At 39.4% G+C, this 19357-nt stretch overlaps 1 protein-coding gene across 1 annotated transcript in view; it reads left to right on the forward strand.

Annotated features, from left to right (window-relative positions):
* The window catches only part of LOC102774183 (U6 snRNA-associated Sm-like protein LSm3), a 42848-nt gene that overhangs the window by 20291 nt on the left and 3200 nt on the right, over window positions 1-19357 (forward strand). Inside the window, 2 exon segments of the mRNA XM_015557958.1 lie at window positions 15701-15754; window positions 17421-17511. Coding sequence (XP_015413444.1) covers window positions 15701-15754; window positions 17421-17511 — 145 coding nt within the window.

Below are 19357 nucleotides of genomic sequence, written 5' to 3' on the forward strand. Positions count from 1 at the left end.
ATCGGCCTGCAGACTGAAAGGTCCCAGGTTCGATTCTGGTCAAGGGCATGCAACTTGGTTGCAGCACATCCCCAGTGGGGGGGTGTGCAGGAGGCAGCTGATTGATGTTTCCCTCTCATCGATGTTTCTAACTCTCTATCCTTCTCCCTTCCTCTCTGTAAAAAATCAATAAAATATATATTTTTAAAAATAAAGTGAGAGAGTCAGTATCAAGTATCTCTGTGCAAAGGATAAAGACAAGGAAATGGTTTGAGGGTGGGAAGGCCATAGGTCTTAAGATCAGAAAACTCAGTTCTGGTCTGAATTCTGCCCCTTACGAGCTGTGTAACCTTTCTCATCTCTAGACTGTAGTATGGACTACATCTCTGGAAATAGATAGATATCTCTAAACTTATTGTTAGAATAAAAGAGCAGGGTTATTTGTTTGTTTGATAGCTACTTGTTTTAATATGAGTAAATCAAAATCATTGAGATAATGCATTGCATGATCAGATAATCCAGGATTCTCACACTGTATTTCACTACCTTGCACAAGTACTCTGACCTCCTGATCATCATCTGTTTTATAATCTAGGTATTGGTGAGGTGGGGTGGTGGTGGTGGTGGTGGTGTATGTCTTAAGGCTGTTTTAAGGATTAAAAAAGATCCTACACATAGAGTTTAACTCACATCATAACTTTATAGAAATTGTCAGAATTGAGTTATAATTTTATATAAGTCCCCAAAGATGTAACGAAACTAAACTCTTTTAAAGCCAGGAGCTCTGTTGTTTCATGTGCCACAGGTACTGCTTAAGAATACAGAGACTAGCCCAGCCTGTGCAGCTCAGTGGTTGACCATCGGCCTATGAACCAGGAGGTCAGGTTTAATTCCTCGTCAGGGTACATGCCCAGTTGCAGGGTCGATCCCCAGTGGGTAATGTGCAGAAGGCAGCCAATCAATGATTCTCTCTCATCATTGATGTTTTTATCTCTCTCTCCCTCTCCCTCTGCTCTGAAAACAATAAAAATCTATTTAAAAAAACACAGAGCATAGGATAAGTGTACATGGGAGTTGTGTGTGTGTGTGTGTGGGGGGGTGGTCATCTTTATACCCCTTTCTTGTTTTTTACTGCTTAGGCAAGTTAACATATTGAAAACACAAGTAAATTTTCACAAATTTAAAAGAAATATCACATGGGAATAAAAGAAGAGATCTTTCCTGAGTAGGGCCCCTTTCAGATGTTGTTAGGAGGAAGAAGATGAAAATGTTCTGTTTTTCCCCACACTCCCCAGAACCTGCTCTCTATTCCATAAGTTGGTCAGGTTGTGGACTCTTAACAACTGCCTGGGAAGTCAGCCTTATTTCATACAACAGGCATTAAACTCTCCCTGCTGACTCGGCATCATGAGAAACATTCAGTATAAACTGCTCTCCCCTGCCCCCATCCCCCAAACCCTGCTCATAGCACCGCAGAATTTGAATGTCTCAGTTAAAAAAACATTCAGTCTTCACGGTGTCGGGAAAATGCATATTTCTACATCGGATAACTGAAGAGTGGTAGGCAATGATAAAATATATCCTTTAAAATATTTCTTTTTAGAAGACAAGTAGAAGAAATCCAAATTTTGACATCTGAAAAGGTTTCCATTTTTTTTTCCAGCATCAAGTCTCAACTGGCTTCTTGAAGAAATATGACAGAAACAATTACTTTGGAGGACAGTGAAATTATACTTAATATAGCAATGAGAGTACATCTCTCCTCTGCAGTGTTTTTTCTAATCAGTCTTAAGTAACAGTGAAGAGATATTTGTCAGAGCATAATTTACTCTTCACATGAAAAAGAAGAAAAAAGACTAGAATAATTTACAATGTTTGCATCGCCAACCCAAACATTAAACAGGAGGGAAACCAATTTTTTCATATCATATGAGATGGTGATTTATAGGAAAAAGAGAATAACAAATTTATCTTCCTGTGGGACATAAAAATATCTAAGAGAAAAGTACAGAAAGAGCAACAAGCCCCAAGGAAATACTTTTGACTTAAAAACATTCCTTTTTTGGTACCTGGAAAAAGTAAGACACTCCCCTAATCCCAGTCAAACATAATGAACGTTGATTCTTGAAAGGGTTATAGCCTCAATTTGAGTTGGAATGTTCCCTCCTGCTGGAAGTATTCTGTATCAGACCCTCTTTCCTCTAAACACTTTTTAAATTTAATTACTTCTTTACACACAAAAGAAATTAAAGCTCAGTTCAAAAAATGCTGAGCTGATGTGGAATCTTGGCATGGAGCTAACTAACATTTTGCTCAAAGTTTCTCCAGTTCATCTTGACTGAAAAAAAGATGTTAGTGTTCCCCCCACTAAGGCCCATATGAAATGAGGAGCTCATGTCCTAAAATTCATTCGTTCTGGAACATTCTAATCTAATTTCAGCCATGAATGCCTTCCTTGGATGCTGTTTTTTGGCTAGTGTATCACTCATATACAGGAAATCCCCAGTTAAAAGATAGGTTGTATTCCAGAAGACCATGTGTCAACCCTCCGGCTCTCAGCTTATCTTTCCTTATAAGTACAATATTTAAACAGTGGTTGATTGATTCTAAGGCTCAGAATGTTGTACAGCTCTAATACAGGTTATGGGTGGGTTGTTTTTGTAGATTTTGAAAGAAAAATGCTTCCTGAGATTTTTTAAAGACCAAACCTCTTAAATAGTGCAGCTGCTTTGGGAAATAGTCTGGCAATTACTCAAATGATTAAACCTAAAGTGACCATATGATCCAGCAATTCCACTCTCAGAGATATGTCCAAGAGAAGTGAAAACATATGTTTACACACAAAAATTGGTACACAAATGTTTACAACATCATTAGGTATAATATTCCAAAGTGGAAACACCCTAAATATCTAGTAAAGGATGAACAGATAAACAAAATCTATAATGTCCATAAAATAAAATAGTATTCAGAATAAAGAAGAATGAAGCATTGGTGATGCTACAACTTGGATGAACCTTCAAAATTTTACACTAAGTGCAAGAAGCCAGTCACAAAAGTCCACCCCACCCAAAACCTATTTTGGTCTGAACTTAGGATAAACTTGGAATTTATAATAGTTAAGAAACACATTAACTCTGATGTGCTGCTAAACCCCAGATCTGCTTTACTTATTAATCTTACGCATTTCACTGTCCAGTTGAGTCAAGATTGAAAGATGAAGGTGTTTGATGCTAAGAATAGTTAGGTAACTAGAGAAGTCAGCCCCAGGGAACCTCTGGCACTTCTCTTGATGGGAATTCTTACATTTGCCATTTAAATAAGAAATTGAAAACCAAGAAGTCTTAATCCTGTACTGAAGGAAATAGGACCAGCCTGAGACAAGGATTCACTGATATCTAAGGAGATAGAGGAGCCAAAATTAAAAAAAACACACACACTTGCTCTCTCCACAGACTTGAAGGGCAGAAGCAAAGAAAGGCAGGTCATAGTGCTCAGTAGGTAGCTATTTTTTTTTTTCCATTTTACACAACTGACAGTCTTAGAATGGGCATGTTTATAACATTTTCATGACCTAACAGCATTTTATATCTTGACTAACCCTATAACATCAAAAATGTTTTTGGAAAAGCAATATAGCCAATAGGGGGAATAAAGGTCTCTAAAACTATTAGGTGTCAAATGGCCTTTAACATTTATATCTAATAGCTTACATTAATTGAGTCAAAAACCCAACCTGCCAAGCCTTAAGTTAAACACTTAATATAAATTATTTCACTATATTCCAATGGTAACTTATGGGCTAAGTGCTATAGTTACCTCTGCTTGACAGATGAGAAAATTGAGTGACTTGTCCAAGCTTACATGTGGTAGAAGCCAGAGCTTAAACCAAGATCAGTCTGCCTTTAAAGCACATTATCTTAAAATATCACCACTTTATGCTGCTTCTTTAAAATCTCTAGTAATGTAGATGACCCCTCTTTAATTGTCAATTAATTTATATTAAATGTTAGAATTAATTAACAAATCTAGCAAGATCCTGGATATAAAATAATTTTAATTTCTATATACTAGCAAGAAATGAAAAATAAAATTAGATATTTATAATATCACCAGTAATAAGTAGAAATAAATTTAATGAATGATGTGAAATATGCCTATATTAATATTTTATATTGAAAGAATTAAAAAAATATCTAACCAAATGGAGTGATTTACTATGCCCATAGATGAGAATTACTATTTTAGTATAAGTTTTTCCAAAAGTTATCTATATATTCAATGCTATCCCAATCAAACCCCAGATTGTTTTTTTAATAAAAAAAGTAATAAGCTGATTCTAGAACTTATGGGGAAATGAAATGTTCAAGAAAATCATAAAGAACAGCAAAGCTATAAAACTTATACTATCAGGAATCAACTTTACCATAAAGCTATAATAATTAATGCAATAAATAAGTACTGGCACAGACGTAGACAAATAGACCAATAGACTGGAAATAGAATCTAGAAACAGACTGATTTATGGCAAAGGCAAAATTTCAGTGTAAAGAGGAAAGAGAAATCTGACCTTTACCTTACATGATACTAAAAAATTAATCCTAGATAGACTGACAATCTAAACATGAGAGAATATAACATAATCTTGGGCTAGGCAAAGAATTTTTAATTTGGACATGACAGCACTAACCATAAAGGTTGATTGACAGAACTTCTGTTGATCAAAAGACATCAATAGAAGTGCAAAAAGGCAAGTGACAGACTGAGAGAAAATATTTACAATGCGTTTTTCTGACAAAGGCAATACATTAAGAATTCCCATAACTCAATTAGGAAAATATAGCTAACCCAATGCAGGGAGGGAATAGTTAAAGATACATCTAGACCAGCAGTTCTCAACCTCTGGGTCGCGACCCCTTTGGCGGTCGAACGACCCTTTCACAGGGGTTGCCTAAGACCATCCTGCATATCAGATATTTACATTATGATTCATAACAGTAGCAACATTACAGTTATGAAGTAGCAACGAAAATAATTTTATGGTTGGGTCACAACATGAGGAACTGTATTTAAAGGGCCAGAAGGTTGAAAACCACTGATCTAGACACTTCAGACAAGAAGATTAAGAATGACCAATGCACATATGAAAAAGTGCCTATAAGTTATCACAGAAATGCAAATTAACATCACAATGCAACATCATTACATACCCAATAGAATAGCCAAAATGAAAAAGACAGTGTTAGCACATACCTGGAGCTTGGGAGCATCTGCAAGTGAAATTTCTAGAAATTTCATATTTGTTCTAACACTTGCAGTAGCTATGAAGTTGAACCCATGACCCGTCAATACCATTTCATGGTATACACCTAAGACAGACCTGTACGTATGCCCACAACAAACATATTGCTATATGCAACAACACAAATGAATTTCACAAACATAAGCATGAGGAAGAGATGGCAGACACAGACAATATCTACTATACAATTCTGCTTATGTAAACTTCTCAAACAGATTCTGTTTATATAAACTCATCTCGGATGTTAGAATTCAGGACAGTGGGTGAAGGCCAGTGACTGGGAGGAACTGGCCTGAGGGAACTTGGGTGCTGATAATGTCTTGTGTTTTATCTAGGTGCTGGTTGCACAGATGTGCACACTTTAAGAAAATTCATTGAAGTGTACACTTATGATTTGTGCCCTTTTCAGAATGCTTGCTATACTTCAAATAAAATAAAGAAGTAATAAATGACCCCCTGCATAGATGTCTGTTTACCTGGGAAAAATGAGACTCCTGAGAGGCAGATAAGGCACACAGCATTCTATCTCCATCTAGGGTCTTCTATCCTTCTAAGTACACAGATTAGTGAGTTCAGTGAATTCATTAACTACTAGGAATGAAATTGAAGGCAGTGTACGGTTTCCTTTTAGAAAAGCATCCCTTCATTAGTTTCAATTCATTTGTCCCCTGTCTATGAGAGCAGTGGTCATTTGCCAGGTCTGGGATCAATACCAACAACTTGAGAAGACTGGTCTCTATGTTAGCAACACACACCTGCATAATTTTTCCTTCTTGTCAGCCCATCCCTTGAGGAGCTTCAGCCCTACTTTCATGGACTCTGCAGGCTACTACAGAATTCTCCTCATCAAGAAAAAAAATATTTAGAAATGATAAATAAAAAGAAAACAACATTTGGAAAAATCTTAGAGATTGCCTCGTGTGTTTTCCTTCTGACTATCCATTTTCAAGATGGGGTAACAGATGAACAAAGAGGAAGATAATGTATCCAAGTCTATAGAGTTCATTAGCGGCAGAACTCAAATTAAAATCCAATTCTTATGATTGCCAGTCTGTTCTCTTCCCATGGCACTGGGCTTCTCCATTATTTTGTCATGGTCATTATTTAATGTCTGTGATTTGCTGTGCACATTCCCTATTAAGATGTTACTTGTCGCCTTGCAATACTACAGTTTTCTTTAAGACATAGGTTATGCCTTACCTGACTCAGGCCCCGACACACACGAGGCTGATTCAGTCAGCTACAATCAATTACTCCACACTCTATCCAGATTACATTCTCTCAGACCATGTAAGGAAGAGATAATGGCAGCATGAAATAAAATAAGACGGTGCTTGGGAGGACAGTCTATGCCAGCATAGACAGTCATGGTCAGGTTAACAGCCCTTAAATTTCCCAGGTCTCCCTTAATCCCTGAGTGATTGTAATCTACTTGCCATGGAAGAAGAGCTGGATCAAAGGCACTTTTGCTGGCTCTACTTCAGTCGCTCGTCTACTTGGAGCTGAAAATCAAAGGAGACAACTGATATTTTTATTTTATTCAAACTCATATTCATTTTCCATCAAAATTCCATTTTTTCCCTTACATGGGTACATGTTAATTTTGGGCTCATTATTTATTATCATTTCATTTACTTAGAAATGGAAATTCCAAGTAGTTTGATTAAGAGATTAAATAACCAGACTTGTGAGATCTAAAAACAATCTAGGTATGGGCTACATTAGGTTTCAACATATTTGGGGTTTTGATCAAATCTCTAAACACATTATTCCCACTCTGCTTCTTTTCAAATTTTAAACAATGTATATTTTAAGAAAAATTCATTACAGAGTTTTCAGAATCACTACTAAAGATATATGAGCTTTTAAAAGAGCCTTTTCTTTAAAAAGTAAAACAAATTATTCCTAAAAATAAAATGAAAGGGTGAGGGAATTCCGGTCCTAAAAATGTTATCAACCCTTTAAAAGCTACAGATATCAATTCAGTTAAATACCTGCAACTTTTCCAAGAACATTTTTCAAGAAACTAATGTCAGTTGACTACTTAAAGAGCTGTGCATTTTGTCTGGTGCTTGATTTATTCTTGAGAACAGCTCTTTGATGAAGGAATTATTAGTTCCCGGGTGGTTAAATCACTTGCTCAATATTTAAAGGGAAGAAAATGACAGAGCTGGGATTCACACCAAGTCTGCTTAATTCTAAAGATGGGGCTTTCAAAAGAATTGTCATTTGAGTGTCTTCAAGCTGGCTTAAGAGATACAAAATAAATATGAAAGTATAAATTTGTATTACTTTATCTAGGCTTAGAAAAAATGAAAGAGAAAAATGAAAAAGAAATTAAGCACCATGAAATAAAGCCCCCAAAGACATTCTTATGTCATGCAAGTTTTTAGCCTTCAATATGCCTAGCCAGGGCCACCTAACGGTATCTACAGACACTCTCTAGGAGCTAACAATTAATTGGCAAAGTTAAATGAATGAACAGAAATTACCACAGCAATGAGCACTATCTTTTATTGTGGCACAACAGCATCTTTTCAGCACTTAATGGAGGAAGGATGCCAGAGAAAGGAAGAAGTGCTCATGGGTTGAAAATGACTTCTAAAATATTGAAGTAGATCAAAGTCAATCTGTTAGAAAAAGCTAAGTCCTAGTGAATCATATTATTTAATTTCAACAACTCAACGTGCATTTAATATCATGGGCAGTTAGTGCATTAGAATCTGAAAAGTTACCATGAAAGACACCAACACACAAGCAGTTTTTGAGACGGTTAAAGCATCTGTGATTATTTTAGAGTCACAGTGATAGGTCAGAGACAGAAGTTAACATCATCATCTCTACTTTTGAGAGACATGACAGTCTCCAACAAGAGCAAAGGTCCACCCAAGATGATGCCCATCAGGAACTACAGCTACTCGTTAAATTTCCTCCCTCCCAACCCAAAGCTCCTTCTTGGCTGGGCGCAATATACATATGGCAGAAGTGCAGACAGACATAATCATATAATAGATAATTTGTTGTGCTAGCCAATACTCATCATTAGGTTTTAGAAACACATACTCCCAAGGATGTTGGGCTGAGGATCCAACCCATTGTTTCCCACTTGTCACAAAATCAACAGATGGCAGCATCTCAGCATCATTCTTTCCCCCAGGGGAGTAACCATGGGGAATGAAGAATGATGTAACCTTGAGAGAAGTTGAGTCTACTAATCAGAGAATTCTAGGGAAATCTATTAACTATTCACAGATTTCCTGTGAATGATTATATGCCTAATTCTTCAATTGATCAAGAAATTTATTGGTAGCAGGAGACAAGGTCCCAGGTAAACCAGCAGAACAGATTTCTATTTTTATGCCTGTTTTTAAGGTATTAGAAAGCAAGCAGTCAATTCCAGGGATTCTAAATTCTAGATATAGAAGGTTTATGGAATAACTAGAGAAATTCCTCCTTATTAAAGGAATTGGCACTGCCTACAGCCAGCTGAGAATGTTTCACTATGTCTTCAGTCAATCATACTTTACAAATAAAGTGACAGTAGATATAATTACAACCACCATTTATTGAGCAGCTATTACAAGCCAGGTGTCATAACAAAGAAAAATGGCAACAGTGACAAATATTTCTCAGATAGCTATGAAAGTAGCTTGTTCAATGTCAAACATTAAGAGTACAACTTAATGGGATTTTAACTGAGATTAATTCGGCCAAAACTCACATGGATTTAAAACCATACCATCCTTCCTTCCACAAAATGCAGTCTTCACCATTTTTCTCTGATGTGTGTTTACAAGAAAAACATTGATGATGCTGTCCACATGCTACCCCATGAGCCTGGGTAAAGATGGCTTGAAAGTGGGTGGGAGGTAAAGGGAGGTTTACTCTCCTCTACCTTGAACCATAAAACTCAGCAGTTGGACTTGGATACTTCAAAGACATGAAAAGATTTGGGAAATGGAAATCAGTCATTAATTAAAGCAGTTTATTGGACGGGATCCAAAAGAAATGAGCAACTGGGTGCAAGCCTTTGCTTTTAAATGACCAGAACATAAATATGGCTGCAGTGATATTCCTGGACCAATTAATCAATTCCTCTTCTATTCAAATTTTGAGCAGACCTTACTTCAGCTAAAGTAATTGCCTTGCAAGGCCACAAATATCAGGGTGGCAAAGCCACTTCTCAAACAAAGCAAAGATTAAGGCTTTCCATCAGATATTCCTGAAGATTAATGAGAAGAAGCTGGGACATAATTTTATCCTTGACCAGCCACAAAATGCTAAGCCAAATAAATTACCAAGTGAAGTCAGACAATAGCTGGACTGTCAAGGGTATGATTCCTTCTCATCTCTTCCATTACCTCCAATTTGTTCTCTTTCTGGGTAGCAGCAAACTTGAAAGAATCAGAATGGCTTTAGCAGCAGAACTACATTGGGTTGAATGGGTTGAAATGACTGGGCTGGTCACATAGGCATGTGAAAGGAACAAAGCACCAACATCAAACCACAGCGTAATGGCCCTCCTGCCTCACTGACAGCTCCTAACTCCTTCTGTTAAGCTTGGGAGGTAAGTGGTGAACAGAGAAATGCAGTTTCAGCTAATGTGGTGGCCCATGAAAGAATGGATTTCCTTTTGGGAACTTTGGTGATTTTTCTGGAGAAGTTGCTAAAATATAAACACACACAAGTCTGGGGTTGGTGGCTCTAAAATACCCTTCTCACTGAGGTGGCTCTAAAATACCCTTTTACACTGAGCAGCAGAGTAAAAGCACACAGCTTTAGGACCAGCCCTCAATCAGAGGTCCCTTCCTTCTCTGGCTTGGGCCAAATTTTGTTTTATTAAGATTAGCAAGGAAGCAGAAACATTTGCCTAAGACTAAGTATGGCCAATGTGTTATTCTACTAGATCTTCTCTACAATCTGTACTCACTGGTCTCCACTCTCTCCTTATAAGATCTTCTTTTTTTTCTATTCAATGTCTCAACAGATATAGACCTTCCGCCTGTTCTGGAGTGGCCACCGAGGGTTTTGCTTTCCATTCAGTGACCACTCCACAGGGGCTAAGTGCTTTAGCTCCTTTTCATCCTCATCCATTGGGTAAGATGGTTGCAAGTGCTCAGATCCAGTCCTCCTTCATCTCATCTGAGGCAGGTTCAATGGGTGGCCCTTCTCTCTTCTTTCAAAGCAATTTGGAAAAGTAAGGGGCACAATTTTAGGCAGAGGTTTTTAAGGGAATGCAGTTGTCATTCCATGTTCCATTTGTCGTTATGTGTGAAATATACATTTCTTAGAAAATGACACAGGTAACTTAATAGCTCTATCATTCATTAGATAATGAATATTAAGTTGTTCCAAGTTTATAAATGGAATTTGGAGGACAGTCTCCTCAAACAAACACCCACACTGATGGAATTCTGGGTTCAAATCTGAGATCAGATTTTCATTAATTGCAGTTATTGGACTTCATTAAGTCTAAGTGCACGTTGCTATGATATGAGACCACGGGACTGTAGCATTTTATCCTAGGAATGAGCTCCTGAAGATTTCTCACTATTCAAAATTTCCATAATTCAGGACTAATTTTCCCATAAGAAATGGGATTCACATTATTTCAAAATTTGTGCATTTCTTTATGCCTTTCTATTTGAAATCTGCATAAAATAAAACCTCATTGTAATGATAATAGTACTATAACTTTATGGCATCTTTTGAGAAATAACTGAGATAAGCCATGCATATAAACACTTAATACCTGGCACATTGCTCAGTAAATGTTCATTGTGACTTTAATTACATTGTCACTATTACTGCTATTATTACTATTATTATTATTATTATCAGTACCCTGAACCTTGTGTACTCTAATCTTCATCATTTCAAGGATGATTGTCAAATTCCACTTCAGAGCAATTCTATCATTTAAGAACATCGAATTCCTTAAAAAATTGTTCCCTTCAGAATTGCTTTGATGGAATTATGCTGAAGTAGGAGCATAATCGTACCAAAGGTGATTATGCAAAGGAGCCCTGTGAACCGTGCCACTGTTCTTGCCGCTGTTGGCTCTTGAGGTTGGTCGTCACATCTTGCGAGAAAAATCCCCGGCTGCTCTGGTTTCCAGGAATGGTGGAGAGCAAAAGTATCATTTTAGAAATATAATCCCTGTGACTAATCTTCCCTGGGACCTCCCAAGAGCCACGGCTAAGTCTGTAGCTTATGTAGGACATTTATGTATCATCAGGCCTCTTTTCTGTCTCTCACTTTTGTTGATCTTTTTTTGTTTGCCCTATCTTTAATTCATACTACTTTGCACGGGGAATGTACCCTTGTAAGCTCTTTGCATTCGTTTCTGGAGAAAAAGGAGTGTATGCATGCATGAGTGAATAAATTCCTTTAAAGTAAAGGAGAGGAAGGGTACATAGAACAGCTTCCAAACACATGCTTGCTGATCATAAATCTTCATGTAAGGCTATAAAAATTGCTGAAGTGGAGCTTCATTATCTCCTACAATGGACATCTATCTCTTTTGCAGGCCCAGCATCAATCCATCTGTTTTCCATTGGGAAGCACCATCTTCCAATCACAGGTCCTGTGGTTTTGGTGAAATAGATACCGCTTTTGGCTCCTGGGCACTTGACTTAGCATAGGAGTACTTTATCCATCTCCAACCTCAGTGATTGGCTTATGAATGGGTTCATAACCTTAACTGGGGGAATGTGGATTACTCCTGGGATTCCAGGTACAATTATTGGGAAGAGGTCCTCTTTACACTAGGGTTGTTCAATGGGTAGGATACAAACTTGGCAAATCTAGGGATGTCACAGGGCAAGAACACCCGAGGACAGAGCTGAGAGAAGTGAGAATCCCTGAGCGTGGATGACATTCTTTATGTCCCTGAATCCATCTAAAAGTAAAGCTTTTCTGCTTCTGGACTTTTCTGTTATGTAACAATGAATCACCCTTTTCGTTTAAATCAATTTGAGTTACTTGCAACAGAGAGTTCTGCCTATTATTCCACCTCAAATACTAATACTTCAGCTGGTTTTTCTCTTGTTGAATATAAAGTGAAATGTTACACAAAATGAGAGCAAAAGTCAATGTCGTCAAGCATCTCTATGGGTCTCCTTTGGAACATCCCCAACATTCCTCGTCATATTTCAGCCTGGCCATTCCCTTGCAGTTAGTGGCTCAAAGTTGAGAAAGTTTACTTAATATTTGCATTCCCAAATTTAGGAAATGTAAATGGAAACTTAAAGATGGATAAAAGTTCTGTCTACAAATCAACATTCTGCAAATAGTTGGTACAGAGCTGTGATGGCTGCTTTCGAGTGTGAAATAAAACGAAGAAGTTTTTGAGCACATGTAACTCTTCCTCTGAGAACTCGCCCTCCACACAGTTCTTACATACTTCCCAGTAACACCAATTGTGTGACGACTATAGTATACTCTTTCTACTTGTTAGAAAAGGTTGCTGTAAAAGAGTCTGCCCTGTCTTGCTAGCCGCAGCCTCATACATCTTGTGTTCACTGCATCTCTTGATTGCATCACCCCCCTTGTGCTTGATTTTATCTCACGTTGTTTTGTAACATGCTGTACAGGCTTGTGGCCTGGGAGCAACAGGCTAGATCAGCCGTGAGCAAACTACGGCCCGATTGAAATGAATAAAACTAAAAAAAAAAAAAAAGACCGTACCCTTTTATGTAATGATGTTTACTTTGAATTTATATTAGTTCACACAAACACTGCATCCATGCTTTTGTTCCGGCCCTCCGGTCCAGTTTAAGAACCCATTGTGGCCCTCGAGTCAAAAAGTTTGCCCACCCCTGGGCTAGACCATGTTTCCTACGTATGTATGTCATAGGCTATACCAGCTAGGTTGGTGTTAATACACTCTATGATGTTTGCACAATGACAAAATCACCTAAGGACATTTCTCAGAATGCATCCCTATTGTTCATGGCACATCCCTATTATAATTTTAAGTATAACAAAAATAATTATATTTATTGAAATGTTACTAAAAAAACAAAACCACCGAGAGCTGTTCTAAAATATGTAATGCAGGAAATTCCCATAAACGGGAGCACTGTGCAAGATGTCACCCCTCTGTGACACAAACTCAGTGACAGCTGGTCTTGCAGCAGCGCTTCCCCCTGGCAATCTCATGAGTTGTGCTGTCCTCCACCCAGAAAGAAGGGGGCATGTTGGCCTCAGTGAAACATCAAAAACTCCAGCCTTCTCCTCAGGGTTTTTCATCTTCTTGGCTTCAAGGAAACTATTTTAAGTCAATGAATTCCAGGAAGCAGCAGGACAAACATTAACCTTTTTACTTTGCCCACAGCAGCCATTATAACCACGGGTGCTCCTCGGATTTCATGATGAAGACCCGATTTCACTGATTTCCAGTAGTTCTTGAGGGTGAATTTGCACAGTCGACTTCCTTTAAAACAGAACCCCGCATCTTCCTCTTCAAAAGATGTTGTCTTGCAGCAGCCGTAAGAAATAAATAGACGGTTCACAAGAGTGAAAACACACGGGGTTTCTGCACAGTAGACCCTGCAGCCACAGCCGATGGGACCTCAGAGCACAAAGACCCAGCTGTGAGCGCCAGGGTTCCTGAGTGTAATTAAGATCACAGAGGTCCATACAAATAAACCGACATAATTATGTAAACTATATGATAATCTTGTGGATGATAGGAGGCTAGTTTACGTAGTTTCAGCCAACTAGAAATAATATTAACGATACAGCTTGCATGCAACTGAGCAAACACCATGTGTCTGGCACTGCATTAACATGTATTTGCAGGAAGACACTGCTTGCCAATACTGCCAGTGCACCAAGGAGTGCGGAAGGCCGATGGACGTTGGGCATTAGCAGGGCTGACTCTAAGACCAATTATTGAGATAGTGGTGGCAATTCCCTAACCCAGTGGTCGGCAAACTGCGGCCCCTTGAGTGTGGATCTTCCACAAAATACCACGTGTGGATGCTCACGTACAGCACGATTGAAACTTCGTGGCCACACTCAAGGGGCCAAAAAGCCGCATGTGGCTTGCAAACTGCAGTTTGCCTACCACTGCCCTAACCTGATAATCCTTTTACTGTTTACCAAACTTTACCTTTGACATGCCTGTATGCATTGCTAGGGGGCAAGATGTGTATCTAAAACTGAATAAAAAGCAGCCGGGACCCAGTCTTGGGGGTGCCTCTTCAAGAAAGAGATCTCCACCTGGCTCCCCATGCCTTCTAAATTCATATTTCTTGTACAGCATTTTCATTTGTGTGTCAGCCCCTCCTTCAGATCCTGAACCCCACCTCGAAGGTTGCGGCATATATTCTTTGCTACACCCTTGGGAGTCCCTCTTATCTCTGTTTCACAGATGGACAAACTGAGACTTAGTGAGGATAAGTAACCAGATCTTCCCCCCACCTCCCAGCATCCTTCACCACCTTTTTGCACAGTGCTTTTCCTGTCACTGGACTAACTCAGAAGATTTTAGTACTTTGCCAGTGATATGCTGCCTACATCCTTCAAGCTTTGCAAAGTATTTTCACATTTGGGATGACATGGAACGCATGTTATAATTGAATCCTCCCCCATTTGTTCTAGCCATCGACCTGAGGGCTGGGAGCAGCGAGGAGTGGTAGTGCTCTTCCAGTGCTGTCTTTGGGGGAGGAATGACTTTCTCTGGGCCAGTCCTTGGACAGATGCACCAATCTAGCTTTTCATTACTTAGAAACACAATCTGATGCTGATGAGCAAATAGCACATGTGTATCTTTCCCAAACCTGCGAGGTAGCTTTATCACCTGATTTTACAGATAGCAGCATATGTTGCACAGCCATACATTCAAGTCTCCTATTCTTGACACTCCACACAGGACTGCAAACACCTAGTGTGCGAGCAGCCACTTCCCCAGTTTGTGCGCTCATGTTAACCATCACTCACAGTATTTGTCTTAGATTAGGTTTCACCAGAAATAGACCCTGTGGTGAAGATTTGAGTAAAAGAAATTGATCTGGGAGTTGATCCTACAGTAAGGGAATGAGGAGTCAAGACATGGTGCATTAATAATCAGTTTAGCTCCCTGGCAGGTGGGGCTCAGGCCTGCTCGGGATTGCTGGGGGTTGGGTGAGAGGAGGAGGAGGACACACACAGAGCATGCCCCTGCATTGTCCTCCACCAGGGCATTTTCCACCAACCTCAGTCAGTCCTTGGCTGTCTCCAGGGGCATTAAGGGCCAGGCATTTTTTCTGCCTGCTTTGTCTCCCTGGCCCGCACTAACAAGCTCTGGAGGCCATAGAAAGTCCCTAAGCAAGGTGTTTGCAGTTAGAAGCTTATGCACGGAGCCATGCAGTGCCAAGGGAATGTGGGTGGGGCATGGGCTGTGTGGGTCTGTGTTCTTTCCGCTACATGTAGAAGCAGTTCTCTACCAGCTCCCTCCAGGCAGCCTCCACCACTCAGCGGAACTCGGTAAGCAAACCGAAGTCAGTTGAACATTTTGATTCTTACTTTACTGATTTATAAATGTAGACAACTTCTGCTCTGACTAGATAATAGGTAAATTGTCAATGTTGATATGTAATACAGTCTTATGTGTTGGCCGTGAGTTTTCTAAGGGACAGAGGGCAGTGTGGGTTATGGTTAACAGCACAGATTCTGATGTGAGACTACTGATTCCCCTCCCAGATGCTCAACTAAATTGCCACATGATCTCATGCAAATTACAGAATTGCTCTGTCTCAGTTTTTTTTCAATACTTGGGAGCAAAACAGTATCACACAGGTTTTTCTGATAATTAAATGAGTGTCTGCCTATCTATCTGTCAATCAATCATAATATATCTATCATCACTTAGTAAGTAAGGTAAGTATAATATGTTATCATTATCAATATATGACATATAACTTACAAAAAGTAGTAGCAGATTAAATTTTAAAGAGCAAATGTGGGGAGTCTTTAGTAATGTTACTTTCCATTATAAATGGCAACTCTTAGTCACTGGGAGACTGTGCTTATGTAGCTAGACTTGGCAATTCAGGCAGGAAAAAAGACAGAAATAATTTGTCATTTATATAAGGGAACATGGATCCAATTTTGGCAGCCAGAAAGAAAAATAGTGCTCTATTTTTCAATGTACATAAAAAAGAAAAACCTCCTGCAAGTATAACTGGGAATCTTGTCCCCTGGTTCCTTTAAACCTGAGAGCCGCAGGCACCTCGCTTTTATTGATTTCATCTAGTAAGTGGTTCCTGGGCTTCTTAACTGAGACAAAATTGAACCTCAGCTCTCCAGAGCCTGCGCTCTCTAGAAATCCCCTGGGGTGCGGGGGTGGGGGGGGGGGGATCATTGATCAGATGAGAAAATCCACCATTTCAATTACCCCTTTTCTCCTTTGGGAGGTAAACCAAGTCAATAGGGCATCTGACTTTTCCAGGATGTGTGCTTTCCTTAAACTGTAGACTCAGCTCAGTTGCAGGCTGGGCAAAGGGACTGATTGGGCAGCCTTGCAGAACAAAGCACTGATCCTCTTTCTTCCAAATCATGGGCTCTGACAAGCATGCCTGATACATCGCCAAGCATCACTAGACATTTGATTTCTTGTTTCAGTGTGAGAAAATCCCCAGGAATACATACTGGTAAAAAAAGAAAAACATCTATATCTCTATATTAAAATCACTGAAGATATCTTTTCCTGTCCACTTTCTCCCTTTCCTTTTCCTTCTGATCAAACAGAAAGGTCTTGAATGACTTATAGCTCCTCAATGCCCAGAGAAGGCAGGCAATAGGACCTGAAACCCACAAGATGAAGTCACTGTTTCCAAAGTGGACTACATTCTACTCATATATGTTTTAAATTAACTTTCCTTTGTAAGGGAGTTTCTGTGACCAAGGAGAAGCTATAAAACTTTAGGTTGCCTGCATCTCCTAATAAAAAAATAAAACTTTAAAGTCCCTTTTAGCTTTAAAATTCTATGGCTCTGACTTTAGCTATAATTCTAGAGCTCTGACAAGAGAGAGAGGGGTTTGAAATGAGTTGGAAGTGGACTACAAGGAGAATGCCAATTGGAAAAATAAAGTCTAATTTTAAAAGGCAAGCAATATAAAGCTAAATCATGAATTTTTCTCTTTTTTACAGGGAGATGCTCAGAAGTTAACAAAGATTCTTGAGGAACTAAGCAACAATGTCAAAGCCAGTCCAATACCGTGGCTCTTGGCTCATGCCAAAGGTCAGCGGCAGCTTTGATGGACAGCTCCCATATAGCCTGATGGCTTCTGATCTCAAGCATCAGTGCCTCTAGGCCTGATGCCCACTTCTGCCTATAGAAAACCAGAAAGGGGAGTTAGACCTCCAAAGAGACACTCATAATGGACCAGGGACAGACTGTAGAGGATAAATATCTCAGGCTCTTCATACCCCAGTGGGATAGCAATGAATAGACAATGTGAAAACTAGAGGCCTCAGTTGTACTTATAGAGAGGCCCTCATCCCCTATGTGGAAGAGTCAGCTCAGAGGAAACACTCTGAAAGGATGGGTGTATCTTTCAGGATATAGCACATTCATTAAATCAGGACTTTATATGGCACTGTCTCCAACAGGAAGAACGCATGGGTCCAGGAACCAAGAGATGGCAGCAGAAGTGGTCCCAAATATGTCACAAAAATGTACACTCCAGACTCTGCAGGATTGGAGGTCCTGGTCCTGTAGGGAGACTCACTCTACAAAGTGGACACAGCAAAGGTGTCATTGAACTACAAGGTCTGGCTTCCACTAGGCTATTTTAGACTCCCTGTGCCTAGGAACCAGGATGTGAAAAGAGGAGTGTGAGGGGTAATTGGTCATGTTCCGCAGGAGGAGGAAGGGCTGCTTTCACACATGGAGGCAAAAAAATACATGAGAAAGCCAGGTGATCTACGTGGGCACTTGCTGGCACCGCCTGATAACCATGGGCAGATATGTGCTCCATCCCTAGACTGAGAAGGGTATGACTAACAACCTTTCAGGTGGTTCAGGGATTTTTTTTAAAAAAGATACTATCAGTTTTGTTTTAGAAGAAGTAGTTCTTCGGCTAAAGGGATGGTTTCTAACCCTTTTTTTCTTCTGCCTTCCATCCTTTCCTCCTATTTTATTTTCACATCTCATTTTGATGCTTATACAAGCTCATTTAAAATTTTATCATACACTTCAAAGGAAAGAAAGGCATTTAAAACACTGAGTTTCTTTTTCCAAGAATCTCAAAATGTTTAACAACCCGTTAGGCTCCATAGAGCCCTGGAGGAAACAAGGAAGAAGACAATCAGACAGAAGAAGGGGGGAATGATGTGGTATATTTTCATCCCAGAATTCAGTAGCTATGGCATCTTGTAGTTCTTATTTGACCTATCTGCCAAACTTCCCTACCATCATTGGTTTAAAAGCAGGCAAAGGGGGCTGGAGGAATGGAGACATCTGTAATAGTCTCAACAATAAAAATAAAGAAAAACTAAATAAAAGCATTTGGTTCAAATCTTTATTCCATCCAAATTTTCCATATTTCAATATTTGCATTCAATCCCCATACACACTAGCCAATTAGATCATTACTAGGGAATGACCTTCTTGATGGCAATGCCCATGGCAGAGAGACAAGTCCAGCCTAGAGTGAGTGCTCAGAAAACATTGGGTGGATGCTCTTATGTCATTTAAACAAACATTTACTTAGACAAGGTGCCATACTAGCCACATGATCCCTATTTTGAAGGAGTTCACAGTCTAGTGAGATGCAAAACTATAAAGATGTGCTACAATGAGCTGGCAGCAATCATCACTCTCTCTGCTCTCTTTAGTCTTCATGCCGTGGGCAACACAGAACCTCACTTCCTGCTAGGATTCCTCCACAGCCAATTTTCTCACTCCTTCACTCACACTGCTGTGCTCCCAGAGATGGCTATTTGGAGATATCAAGCTAGGTAATGGGGACACAGACAGATGGACAGATCTATTGGAGAAAAATAGTGTCTTTTCTTGTGTTTGGGACTTCAGCCTCTTTCAGTCACGAGAAAATATTCCAATTGGTATTTATTGAGCTGAGCAT

This window comes from Myotis davidii, unplaced genomic scaffold, assembly GCF_000327345.1.
Source record: "Myotis davidii unplaced genomic scaffold, ASM32734v1 scaffold107, whole genome shotgun sequence".
NCBI classification, from domain to species: domain Eukaryota; kingdom Metazoa; phylum Chordata; class Mammalia; order Chiroptera; family Vespertilionidae; genus Myotis; species Myotis davidii.